At 44.6% G+C, this 12,500-nt stretch overlaps 1 protein-coding gene across 1 annotated transcript in view; it reads left to right on the top strand.

Moving 5' to 3' along the window:
* The window catches only part of LOC125039140, a 16,863-nt gene extending 8,646 nt beyond the window's left edge, over positions 1–8,217 (top strand). The window contains exons 2-5 of the mRNA XM_047632900.1: positions 2,896–2,921; positions 5,836–5,931; positions 6,582–6,759; positions 7,928–8,217. Coding sequence (XP_047488856.1) covers positions 5,836–5,931; positions 6,582–6,759; positions 7,928–8,073 — 420 coding nt within the window. The 5' untranslated portion in view covers positions 2,896–2,921 and the 3' untranslated portion in view covers positions 8,074–8,217. The remainder of the gene's footprint in view (positions 1–2,895; positions 2,922–5,835; positions 5,932–6,581; positions 6,760–7,927) is intronic.
* The last annotated feature ends 4,283 nt before the right edge of the window (positions 8,218–12,500 follow it).

Below are 12,500 nucleotides of genomic sequence, written 5' to 3'. Positions count from 1 at the left end.
ATATATTTATATATATATCAGACATGAGGTGATGAACTACTTGACGACTGTGACCTCCCACTTGTTGTTTGTATAATTGCAGCTGCGACCTTGGATAGTTTGAATCTACCCGACGCTGCGTTGATGCTTTTCTCCGTCGCGATGTAAGCAGCTTCCATGACCTTCCTTTTCTGTATGTACAGTCCTCCATGGACTATTTTTGCTTCCTTCCAATTGGGTAGATGTCCAGCTTCATCTACATGTACCACCATGGCGTTGGAAGTTCTATGGTGACGGATGTCGGCTCGATAATCCTGGTGCTGAAACCTCGGCCTGTTTCACCATAGTAAGCTGTATCGCAACTGCTGCAGGGTATGCGATACACAGCACTGTTAGGGTTGCTTCTGAGATGCTTTTTGTCCCGTATCATGTCATGTATCTTTTTCCCGGATGTGCTGGCGATTTTCGCATTATTGCCAAGGTATCTGCTAATCGTCTGGGAAATGTTACACGACGGTAATACGAGAAAATCATTAGAAGGAGGTGCAGGGTTTGGTTTTGTGAGAATATTCTCCGCCTTTTTCTGAGGTTTAGAAGGAAGCCTCTGGGGTATTTATGATTCATAAAGGAATTACAAAGGCAACCTCATCCTCAAGAAATTCGGGGCTCCTCAGTGCTCTGCGGAAGACGTCGATTACAACGCCAGATTTTTTGTTGCTGTGGGCGGAGTAGTAATGGATATAATCATTTTTGTTTGTAGGCTTCCTGTATACAGAGAAACGTAGGCCGTTGTCACCCCGATGGATCAGATTGTCCAAGAAAGGTAATTTCTGATCCTCTTCCACGGTGAACTGGATTTTCTCGTGGACGGAGTTAAGTCGCGTCAGTATATGTTGTAAGCACGACCTTATGGGGACAATAACGAGGACATCATCTACGTATCGAAGCCAAGTTGAATGCCTGCCGATTATATCCTTATAATTATCCCTCTCCAGCGTCTCCATGACAGGCCATGACTTCACTCAGGGGGGAGCCCATGGCAAGACCATTTATCTGCTGGTATTCTTCCCCATCAAATTCGAAGTAGCCGAAGTCCACGCATAACTTCACCAGGCGAACGAAGTTATGTCTCGGCAGTGGAAGTTCTGCGTCTGTTATGGAGCTGGTGACCCTCTCGACCGCTCGGACTGCTCCATCTATGGGTACATTGGTGAAGAGGGATTTTACATCAAAACTGGCAAGCTTTTTATTTTTATAACCGGAACTCTGAAGACGTCTGATGAGGTCCCCAGAGTTCTTTAGGTGGGAATCACTGATGACTCCCATAGCGCCGGAGAGGGGTTTAGCCAAATACTTAGCCAAACGATGGGGAGCGCTGCCTATCCCAGAGGTGATCGGTCTCCTCGGTATGTCTGCCTTGTGTAACTTCGGGAGACCTCTCATGGACGGGTTGCGGGGGGCCTCCTCCAGCAGGTGAAGTAGACCTTTACCTTTAGCTGAACGCAGGAGTAAATCCTCGCCTTCTTGAATCTGGCAGCTTCCATCTCCCCCTCACCTTTCGTTACTTTCCTGTAAACAGAAGCATCGGAAAGTAAATTGTTCATTTTAAGTATATATTCACTTTTATCCATAACAACGATACCTCCACCCTTATCAGCCTGTGTGATGACGATGGTCTCGTCGTCGCGAAGGCCCTTCAGCGCGGTGATGTATCTGCGTGCGATCGCCGGGGGGCGTGACGACGCATCAGCCATGCAGCATGCAGCAATCCCTTGAACGAACCCTTTGTCGACTTCACTATCGGCCCAGCGGTGGTGACCTAGTCTATTACGTCCTTGCTTCCCTGCTCGGTGCTGAATTTTAGGCCAAGGGATAGGGCTTCTCTTTCCAAGGGAGTCGGGTGTTTTGAAGACATGTTTCTGAGCAAGTCACTTCGTCCAGCTTTAGTCCATCTACTCTTGCTGCATATACGGTGTAGCTTCGCCTTGTGCTGGACTCGCTGAGCATGGTCTTCCTGCTGTAATTGGAGGACCAGCTCATGGGGAAGGTGTTCGCCCACGAGTTCATTCCGGAGTTCGTAGAGTCGATGCTGTAGGGTCTTAATGGCCTTCACAAGGAAGGCCCGAGCGCTATCAGGGAACGGATGTTCGCCGGATTTAAACTGGCTCGGAGCTGAAGGCGGCAACACTTGCTCAGCCAAGCAGTCCATCAGGAAACAACGCCGATTCTTGACACTCTGTATCTTGCGTCTTGTGAAAAAATCCCGGGGATAGCCAACCCATTCGCCATTCATACAGTTAGAAGGATGAACCGAGTTCATGTTGACAAATGTTTAAAAGGTATGAATGAGAAAGAATTTCTTAACAATACAAGAGATGTATTTGACCGGTTTCGATTCTATCTTCGTCAGAAATACATACATTAAGGGAAATACAGAGTATATATATATATAATATATATATATATATATATATATATATATATCAGACATAAGGTGATGAACTACCTGACGACTGTGACCTCCCACTTGTTGTCCGTGATCAGGTCTGCATCATAAAAGTTCACCCTGAGATATTTATACTTATAACACAAGTCAATCTCATGGTAGGGGTATGATACATGGGTAGAGCAATGCGGGTGCAGGAGGGGGCTGTGGGGGGGCCATATTTCTCCAACAGCTGACGTAATTGCAATTATCAACCTTGCAGGGTGTGCAAAGAGGTTGAGCATGTCGCCCTTAAAGCAGGGATGGGTGTTGATATACCAACGCTTGTCGTATGACGACAGACCGCGTTTTTTGGTTAACATGGTTGTCATTTGACCCTTAACGTTAGTAATACTAACCTGGTTGAATGTGTGCACCTTTCTGATGAAGAATACTACGGAATCTCTCATGTTTGATATTTCTCTTTTCAGATCGGCAGATTCCCTTCGTACCTGAGGTAGACTGATTATTATTCAGGAGCAAGGAATATGTCTTTGGTTTCAAACATATAGCCTGTATGGTGGGAATTTCCCGTCTCGGATTTTAATAGTCCGAGCTTCCCCTTAACCGTATCATTGTACAAGGGATGGTCCGGGCTAAAATTGGAAGTGTCGAGCCACTCATTCAGAGGATCCGCAGAAAAATCTTCATAGATGTTATCGGTCTCCACGGAGAGAATGTAGCTATGTGTATCGGAGTAGCAGAGCTTTACCCTCTCTCCATAGATAGGCTTTAACACTTTATGAAAAAACATTGTAAAGTTTGTATTTAGTAAGTTCCAGGATGGGAAACCCGACATTGTGGGTAGTTCATAGCCACTGTCTTTGCTCTTGAAATTGTTATAACTCGGTTTGGGGCGAGGGGGATGAGCCTTTTTAAAGAGGGTCTGGTATCTTTTTTAGAAATGTTGGTCTTGCACACCATGCTGGCCTTTTCTAGTCTCTTCAGCGGGTTGGTAGCCCTCCACTCGCAAAGCACGGCAGCCAGCAGACCCACATCCGCACGAGTGTGCGACACTCGGCAGCTTTCCATACTTTAAGGGCGTTGTCGTATTGCTCCTCTGTGACAGTGTCCCCCGTGAGAGAACTATAAATGTTCAATCGGGGGGAGGGTAGTATTTTCCAGCTTCTTTAGGTCGTCCAGGTACTCCTAAGGGAATATTCCTTTCCGTCAGGAGTAATCTCCGGGCTTCAGTCGGCAGGTGTTGCACGAGGTGCGATGAGTACTTCATCGGGCGTCTGCTCTCGATGTGTCTCTTGGCGAGGGAGCTTAAGCTAGCGCTCATAAATGCCATGCTATCAAGGAATTTCAGATTACTCATTTTCAGTGGTAGTCCTTGTTTTGCAAGAATGTTTGTTCGTCAGCTTGTATCTCTTTGAGCAACAACCCGCGATCGTACGAATGTTTGTGCGCTGTGCACGGTATTTTGGTGTGGTGGTTCCTCATTTGAATGTTGCACCTCGCGCAGTAAGCCCCGATGTAGTTATGGCGTGGTTTCGTGTGGTCGTGGTGTCTGCGCTTCTGCTGGTGATTAGGAAACTTCTGGTGACACATTTTGCACGTGTTTGTGATGTTGTGTGAATGCTGGTCTTGATCCGTCATGTGGAGAGGGTAGTAGGGCATATTCTTTACAATATCCGCCCATTTGGCGGATACTCTCTCAATGAAGTGGGTTGCTGCATCGGCTCCTTTGTATGTAGATCTGTGCACGATATCACCTCTTCTGTCGATGGTAATGTACCCGTAGGCAAAAGCCTCGTGTTGATATGCACCCATTTCCAGCATTTTTGTCCATATACGCCTCGAAGTCGTATATGCAAATATGTGAGGGACTGTAGGCTTTTCCATAGTTGGTGAAGGAAAGCTTGCTCCCAGGCAATGGGTACGTGATCTGCACTGGCGATTTGCACTCTGCCATATGATGATCCGCCAGCAGCTGGTTTGAGAAGGTCGAGAAACACGTGCGGCAGAAGTGTTTGCTCATGTTCCTGCCTCTAACAGATATGTACACACTTACAAAGTCGGTGATGAGGCATTTCCAAGCAGAAGCAGATGGAGCAGTCGTTTCTTGTCTTTTCCTCTTTGCACTTGGGTTAGAAAGTTGTAGTTATCACCTTGGGATGCGAACAACTTTTGCAGGCAGTTAACATAGATTATTTTCCCTCTCCAATTCTCCAAGTGTTTCCCAGCTGGTTGGGAGTTTTTGTGCATCATGCTGGATGTAACGTCTGCATTTGGCTTGGGTATCAACTTCTCTCGATAGTCTCTTCCTGCATTTTCCAGCCGCTAGCAGTTTTCCGGCGGCAAGGGATCTTATAATGCAGTCTCTCCCCCCGACAGGATTGAAGATGTCTCCTCCCTCTGCCATTTGCTGGGTAGGGAATCTCTCCCTATGGCTTGAGGAACAAGGATTTGTGATATTGTGATGTCTTGTGATGAAATTCAGTCGAGATCGAGACCGCTTCCCTCGTCGGTGATCCACTCTTCCATCTGGCTTCCACCTCCTCGCTTCCACCTCCTCGCTCCATCCGCGCACAGATCTGCAATCCTCGGAAGTAATGACGTAACTATGCAGGGTTACGTTTTTTTTCTTACTTCTCCTGTCGTGAGATCTGTTCTGAGAATGAGTGTAAAGCCTGTAAACGTCTTGATGGCGGGAGGAGGGCATCCGAGAGTGCTACGATGAGTTTGAGGAATTTCAGCGAAATATTCCTCGTTTCTGCGAAGGTATTCAGCGGGGTATTCAGCGGGATCTGGCTGGTCGAATCTGGGGATGCTTAAACCCAGCCTTAAGCATGCTCCTCGGAATAGCTCATTACGAGAAATAATTTGCATTGACACAGCATCTTTGGTGTGTCTGACACCCAAAATCTTAGTGGACTTTGGCTGTACCGACAATATGAACCACCTCAAAGTTACAGTTGAAGCCTGAGTAGATTTTTTTTCAGCAATCCTACCAAGGAGATGCACAAGGGATATAATATCACAAGGACTGGAAATGATCTATGCCAAGCCGCGGCATAAACTGACTTGATCTTTAAAAGGCGTGGACTAGGTCATCTGCCCATCAACTTGCCTTCATGCTGTGTATTCCTTCACCCAAGCAGCTTTCAGTTCAACCTGGTGTCTGTTCTCTAGCCTTGTCTCATTTGCTTTGGTGGTTTTAGTACTTCTAAAAAAAGTAGACGCAAGAATGAAAAGGTTCGGAATTACGGTCCTGGACCTTGCTTATTAGTTAAAATACTCGACGAATCTAACCTTTCCGATATTCTATATTTTTCAATTTCAAGAGGAATTATTATAGCCATATCACACATTTTATATGCCTGTACCTACGAGACTTGAATCTCAAAAGGTTTTTCTTTTTTCAGATGTTTAATGAAGACCATGCCGATGCCGGGCAGGAAACGGACGGATCCATGTCCGTGCCGTCCGAATCGGTGCGAGAGTTGGCGGTAGAATTATATGTTAGTGTTTTTTGTTTGTTTTTTTTGTCCTTATTAGCACCAAATGTGTTAATTACTGAGTAAATAATGACGTCCCATGGAGGAAAGTTAACTGTTTGAAATTACCCCTCCCTTTTAAATTAAGAAAATTCTCAAAACCTTTTGGTGAAGACATGATGGGAGATAAACGGATAATGGAGAGCATAAGTAAGGTTGAACAGTTAAAGGAGTGATTTGTAGACAGATTGCATGAATTATCCTTAACTGGTTCTCTCTCCCTCTCTCATCTTCCTCCCCCCACCCCTTCCATCTTATTCTCCCTGCACTTCCCTTCCCTCTTATCCATCCTCCCTTCCCTCCTTCCCTCTTGTCTATCCCATGCACCCTTCTCCCTCCCTCTCTCCCCCTTCCCTCCTTCCCTCTTGTCTATCCCATGTACCCTTCTCCCTCCCTCTCTCCCCCTTCCCTCTTGTCCATCCCATCCACCCTTCTCCCTCTCTCTCCCTTCCCTCCTTCCCTCCTTCCCTCTTATCCATCCCATGCACCCTTCTCCCTCCCTCTCTCCCCCTTCCCTCCTTCCCTCTTGTCCATCCCATCCACCCTTCTCCCTCTCTCCCCCCCTTCCCTCTTTCAAAACCAACCGCCTTATTTCTCTCCTTCCCATGTCAAAGAAAATGGTCACGGAATACTACGCTGAAGACAGGGAGGTCAGCGCAACATTGCCATGGAGTCGAGCCGCGTTCACTCTCATAGCCATCATCTTTGGTGCGGTCTTCGTCCCTCTCTTTAAAATCACCGCTTCTATCGTTCTGGCTGCTGCTTTCCGGGCTGCTACGTTTCTGATATTTAGTAAGTAATTTGGGTTTTAAAGATATATATTTTTTTTGAAAGTACGTTTTTTTTCCTTTATATTTATTTATCTTAGGAATTAATGGTTCAATTTAGAAATGGTTTTCATCATTTCTTCACCCCCCCCCCATACACATTCATTTCGGTTTTAAAAGTACTAAGTAAACAAATTAGTCCAAGAACTGATTTTCATTAATAGCTGATAGAACTTCATTGTTCCGTGCATGTCATATGAACTCTTGTATATTGATACAACTGTCATTTGTTGCCACATTTCTCCCACTGTATTTAATGGAACAAGTTGAGTGGCAGCATCTGGGCGTCACATGCAAGCGTTTGTCTTGGTTCATATATTTCTTTCCCAGGGTATCCCCTGGTGGCCCTCCCCTGGTGGCCCTCCCCTGGTGGCCCTCCCCTGGTGGCCCTCCCCTGGTGGCCCTCCCCTGGTGGCCCTCCCCTGGTGGCCCTCCCCTGGTGGCCCTCCCCTGGTGGCCCTCCCCTGGTGGCCCTCCCCTGGTGGCCCTCCCCTGGTGGCCCTCCCCTGGTGGCCCTCCCCTGGTGGCCCTCCCCTGGTGGCCCTCCCCTGGTGGCCCTCCCCTGGTGGCCCTCCCCTGGTGGCCCTCCCCTGGTGGCCCTCCCCTGGTGGCCCTCCCCTGGTGGCCCTCCCCTGGTGGCCCTCCCCTGGTGGCCCTCCCCTGGTGGCCCTCCCCTGGTGGCCCTCCCCTGGTGGCCCTCCCCTGGTGGCCCTCCCCTGGTGGCCCTCCCCTGGTGGCCCTCCCCTGGTGGCCCTCCCCTGGTGGCCCTCCCCTGGTGGCCCTCCCCTGGTGGCCCTCCCCTGGTGGCCCTCCCCTGGTGGCCCTCCCCTGGTGGCCCTCCCCTGGTGGCCCTCCCCTGGTGGCCCTCCCCTGGTGGCCCTCCCCTGGTGGCCCTCCCCTGGTGGCCCTCCCCTGGTGGCCCTCCCCTGGTGGCCCTCCCCTGGTGGCCCTCCCCTGGTGGCCCTCCCCTGGTGGCCCTCCCCTGGTGGCCCTCCCCTGGTGGCCCTCCCCTGGTGGCCCTCCCCTGGTGGCCCTCCCCTGGTGGCCCTCCCCTGGTGGCCCTCCCCTGGTGGCCCTCCCCTGGTGGCCCTCCCCTGGTGGCCCTCACTCACTCCAGTCCCTTTCTCCCTTAGGTCCGGGCACCATGGCGAAAATCGTGGGCAGCGAAGGATACATCTACTACGCGCAGATCCTCGTGAAGCACTACGTAGGATTCGGTCCCTTTTTCGCTCTCTTCACGAATCCCCTTGAGGCGGTTCCGAAGCTCCTGAATCTCTGATGATAAGGATGGAAGATTTGAAGTGGAAGGAAAAGAGAGAGAGAGAGGAGGAAAGGAGGGAGGGGGAGAGAGAGGAAAGAAAAGGAAGAAGGGGGGTAAGGATAAGGAAGAGGATGAAGTGTATAGGATGTGAAGGATGAGGAGAAATTTTGATTTTTCTTTGTTATTGTTTCATCTTTATCACCTGTTCACTTGATATTCTTTTTTTTCTATTCTTCGTTTTCTTTTCTCGTAAATCTGTTTAATTTTTTTTTTCCTCTGTACTTGATATTGTTTATTTTCCTTTATTACGTCGTTCCTCGCATTTCTAATCTTTTACGTCTTGTTCTCTTCACTTGGTTATATTTATTTTCTTTTACTTTATTTTCTTTTACTTCCACACCTTTCCTCTTTAGAGATCACTTTTCTTTGCAAATTATTCCATGTTTATTTTAGTTTCATTTTCTCTCTGCACTTCCAATTTTCTTTTTAAATTTGTCTCTACATTATCCAGTCATGCGTCATTTTTTGTGTTCTCTTTTGTTTTTTTCATGTTTGTATAATTTGTTTGCTCCTTCCTCCTTATTTATCTTAACCGCTTTGTCGTATACACTTTCCGCTGCCTCGGGATTCTTGTCTAATCCGTTTTCATTATTTTTTTTTCATCTCTCTTTCCATGTGTTATAGTGTATGTACGAGGAAAGTTTATTTTTCATAAAATGGTATCCCAGGAATATTCGTTGATTACCCTTTTGATAATGATGAAGATAAATATTGTAAATGTATAATAAATGAAAGGATAAACCATAAAATAAACTAAAGTTATAAGAAAAGGTAAATAATGAAAGTATTTGATAAGTGGGGTAAAAAAATTTTTTTTTAGGAAGATGCATAAACATATATGGAGCTATTTCAGAGATAAAAATTGTTAAATACATATATTAACTCCATCCCTGAATATCTACTGAAATTAGCAGAGGACGAATGCAGAAGCATGGTCTATTTTCCAGACCTTTGTTTTGGTGGCCATACCCTTGAACGCTTTGGAAATGCCCTATCCTTCTTGTCCCTCTTCGCCCTTCTATTTATATCGCATGTCTTAAACGCGTAAGTCGGCGCCAAAAATGTAAAAGTTGGCGAAATAAAATCCCCTTATGGATAAAAAAAAACTTCGTTGGCAGGGAGCTTCGCCCCCACCCTATCGCTGCATTTTGAATGCGCCGCTAATGACGCTAGATGATGAAGAAATAAATAGACCCTCGCTTCAACGAATTTGTCAGTCTTTTCTCCCTTTTTCTTCTTCATTCCCGTCTTCTGTCCACTTACCCTAACCATTAAATAATTTTTACCCCTTTTCGCCACAATACTTTGCCATAATCCTTTGTGACCTTTCTCTGGTCAAGATAAATGTGCCGTTGACCATTCTAGAAATCTATAAACATCGTCTTGAGACCAAATCATCATCTCCGAGGGCTTTGCTCCCTAGGCCCACCCTATCGCTATATTTTGAATACGCCGCTAATGACAGTAGATGGTGGTGCGGCAATTTTTTTCAATAAAAAAAAAAAAAATGTAGTTTCTGCCATAGTTACCACCATTACAGCAAACCACACGAATGCGAGAATGGAGCCAAGACTTCAGATTAAGAAGTCTCACTTACATATTGACCGTAATATAGTCTGCACTTCACTAAAATTTCGCAAAGCTGTTGCCTGTATCACAATCTTGTATAATTTCTTACATTTCAACAAACGGCATCATCGATAACCAACTCCAATCAACGCAGAAGTCATGGCTAGCGTCGCATTCGTACCATTTGCGGTGGTGGTGGTGGTAACGCTGTGTAGGGAGTGAAATGCTTCGGTTTTCCCTCGCATCCACTGGCCGTTGCCGATGAGGGTGTCCTCTGCGCGTTTCATTATCCAAAAATAACAATTACGCGCTACAATTACAGTATAAAGTTAAATATTTCACATGCACGAAGAAAACTCAAGACTGCACACGTTTTTGCGCAAGGAAAAAAGGTGCTGTGAATCTAATTGCCACTGTGCGCTGATGTCACTGCGCAGGTGAAGACGCGCAGGACATAAACAATATCAAATAAACCGTCACTCAGGCCCGAGACTTCATCGTAGTAAGATTTTTTAAAAATATTTTTGCGATTTTTAGCTATTCATAGTGTTTATCTTTTTGTACTGTGAGACGGTGGAACACGACATCGGGAACATCAGAAACTCCATATATATTAAGGTAATAGTTTTATATTAATGTTCATGTATGCTGTCACTCCCTCAGTAAAATACAGAACCCGTAACTGAGTTTTTCTAGAACCCTTTTTATTTTGTATTTTATCAGTGTCAATATCTTATTTTTACTAGAATCTTTTATTTCATATTTTTATTTTATCGTGAATGTCCGTGGTTTTAAAGTAGTTTAATTAGGTTTTACGTTATAAGATGGACATCTCTTAAGCCTAAATCAAATAAGGAAGAAGACAACACGCTACCACTTCAGTCCTTTCCTGCATTAATCAGAAGTGACGGATAAGAGATAAAAGTACACTGAAACATGGTGAACTGATCCGTAGAGTGTACGCTACAAAATATATATAGTCCAAAGAGCTAAGTAAACGCTACAGCTGGTTCCGGCCACTGTTTCGCTGCCCACAGTTCCTTGAGGAGCAGTGGTGCCTGGTTACCGGGAAAAAAGGATATATGAAAAACCGCCTGATGTGTGTGTGTGGTAAACGTTCTGGTTTCCGCCACTGCTGCTGTTTAATTCATTTCTAAATATAAATTTCCATAGTCTTCGTTGATCATTTGTATAAAAGTAATTATGACTGTATTATTACTTTACTTTAAATTGTTTGCTTAAGTTGGCTCATTAAAAAAGTTATTTCCTTTGCATTCTATGATGGGGAAAACCTTTTCACCAAACATGTTTTTAACCGATGTCATACCATCGAAGAATGTCCATGACGGTGAAGTTAACTCATGTCAATAACGTCTCACAATGGGTAATAGGTAGCTGGTAATGATAAATTTTTTTTAGGTATTAATGGGAATGTAACTAAAAACAAGAGTAGATTATATAACTAATGAAATAAAATGCGAACTAATCATTGCTAGAAACTTGTTCCCTAACAAGAAAACTTTGATAATTGGAAGAAATACGCATACGGGTGCAATGATCACCTCGGACAAAAGGACACGTCTGAACTCGCTCTCCTGCCTTCAGCCGTCCTCTACACTCCACATTACCATCCAACAAACACATGCCCGCACAAAAATACGTGCACTCACTCACTCACGCGCGCACGCACATCCACAAAGCCGCAAATACACAAGCACGCGGTCACACGCAAATACGAACGAGCAACACACGCCATGCATACACGCACATGCTGATTTGGTATGTGGTACACATGGTAACCGATTGCTAAATAATAATAAAACAGATGACGCTTTATAAGCGTCTTCTTTATGCATCATAAGTTAATTCCGGATTAAGGTTAATTCAAATCAGCTTTACACACACACACACACACACACACACGATGTCAATGTCAGAATCTGCTGTTTTGCACCATTCACCTCTATAATATCATACGCTAATGTTGATAACGAAACGTTTACTACAGAGAAAAAACATTCACACATGCTAGTATTACATCATACCGATGCGTGTCGTACAAACAAAATTGTATAAATGGTTTAAAATAGCCTATGAATATAGACAACCGAAATGAAGGTGTCCCAAAAGATACTTGTAATATCAATATATGTATATATTCGCGAGTTTTCTCAGAGCTTTCACGTATTGAGATCGTGTGGCACGAATAGGGAAATATTTTTCAGGATATTGCTAGCGAGGATCATAAATGTGTCCGCGGTTTTGATGTCACTTTAGTTTAAAGAATCGAAGTATTTACTTTGAATTTGAAACTTAATTGATTTTTCATAAAATTCGAGTTGTATATTGGATAACTTGAATGTTTTTCCAAATTGTAAATACTATTACCTTTCTTTTCAATGTTGAGTTCTATCTGCAGTTTGATTATCTGACCACTTGTAACAATATATTGATGAATTTTCACATACATCTTTGACATGAAGATGTCAGAATTTATCATTGCTTATTATAAATATTAATGGCAACTTAATCCCATCTTTCCTATGGAGTTAATGTTTTCATTACGTATCAATACATGATTGGTGGGATTAAGTAGCTCGTTCTGCGCATGTGCAGGATTAATCTTTAAGCTCCAAAGTAAAGCCTGGTCTGGAGGTGAATCAAAATTAATCCTGGACGCTTCCATTGCGCATGAAACGGAGCTAATTTTTTATTTACATAGATATCTGTAGAAAAGGTATGAGTAAATGTTTTCACAATACGTGAGATGTATTTGAACGGTTTCAATACTATCTTCGTTAGAAATGTGTGCATTT

This window comes from Penaeus chinensis, chromosome 26 (assembly GCF_019202785.1).
Source record: "Penaeus chinensis breed Huanghai No. 1 chromosome 26, ASM1920278v2, whole genome shotgun sequence".
Classification (NCBI taxonomy): domain Eukaryota; kingdom Metazoa; phylum Arthropoda; class Malacostraca; order Decapoda; family Penaeidae; genus Penaeus; species Penaeus chinensis.
This window is presented reverse-complemented; position numbering and strand designations above follow the sequence as displayed.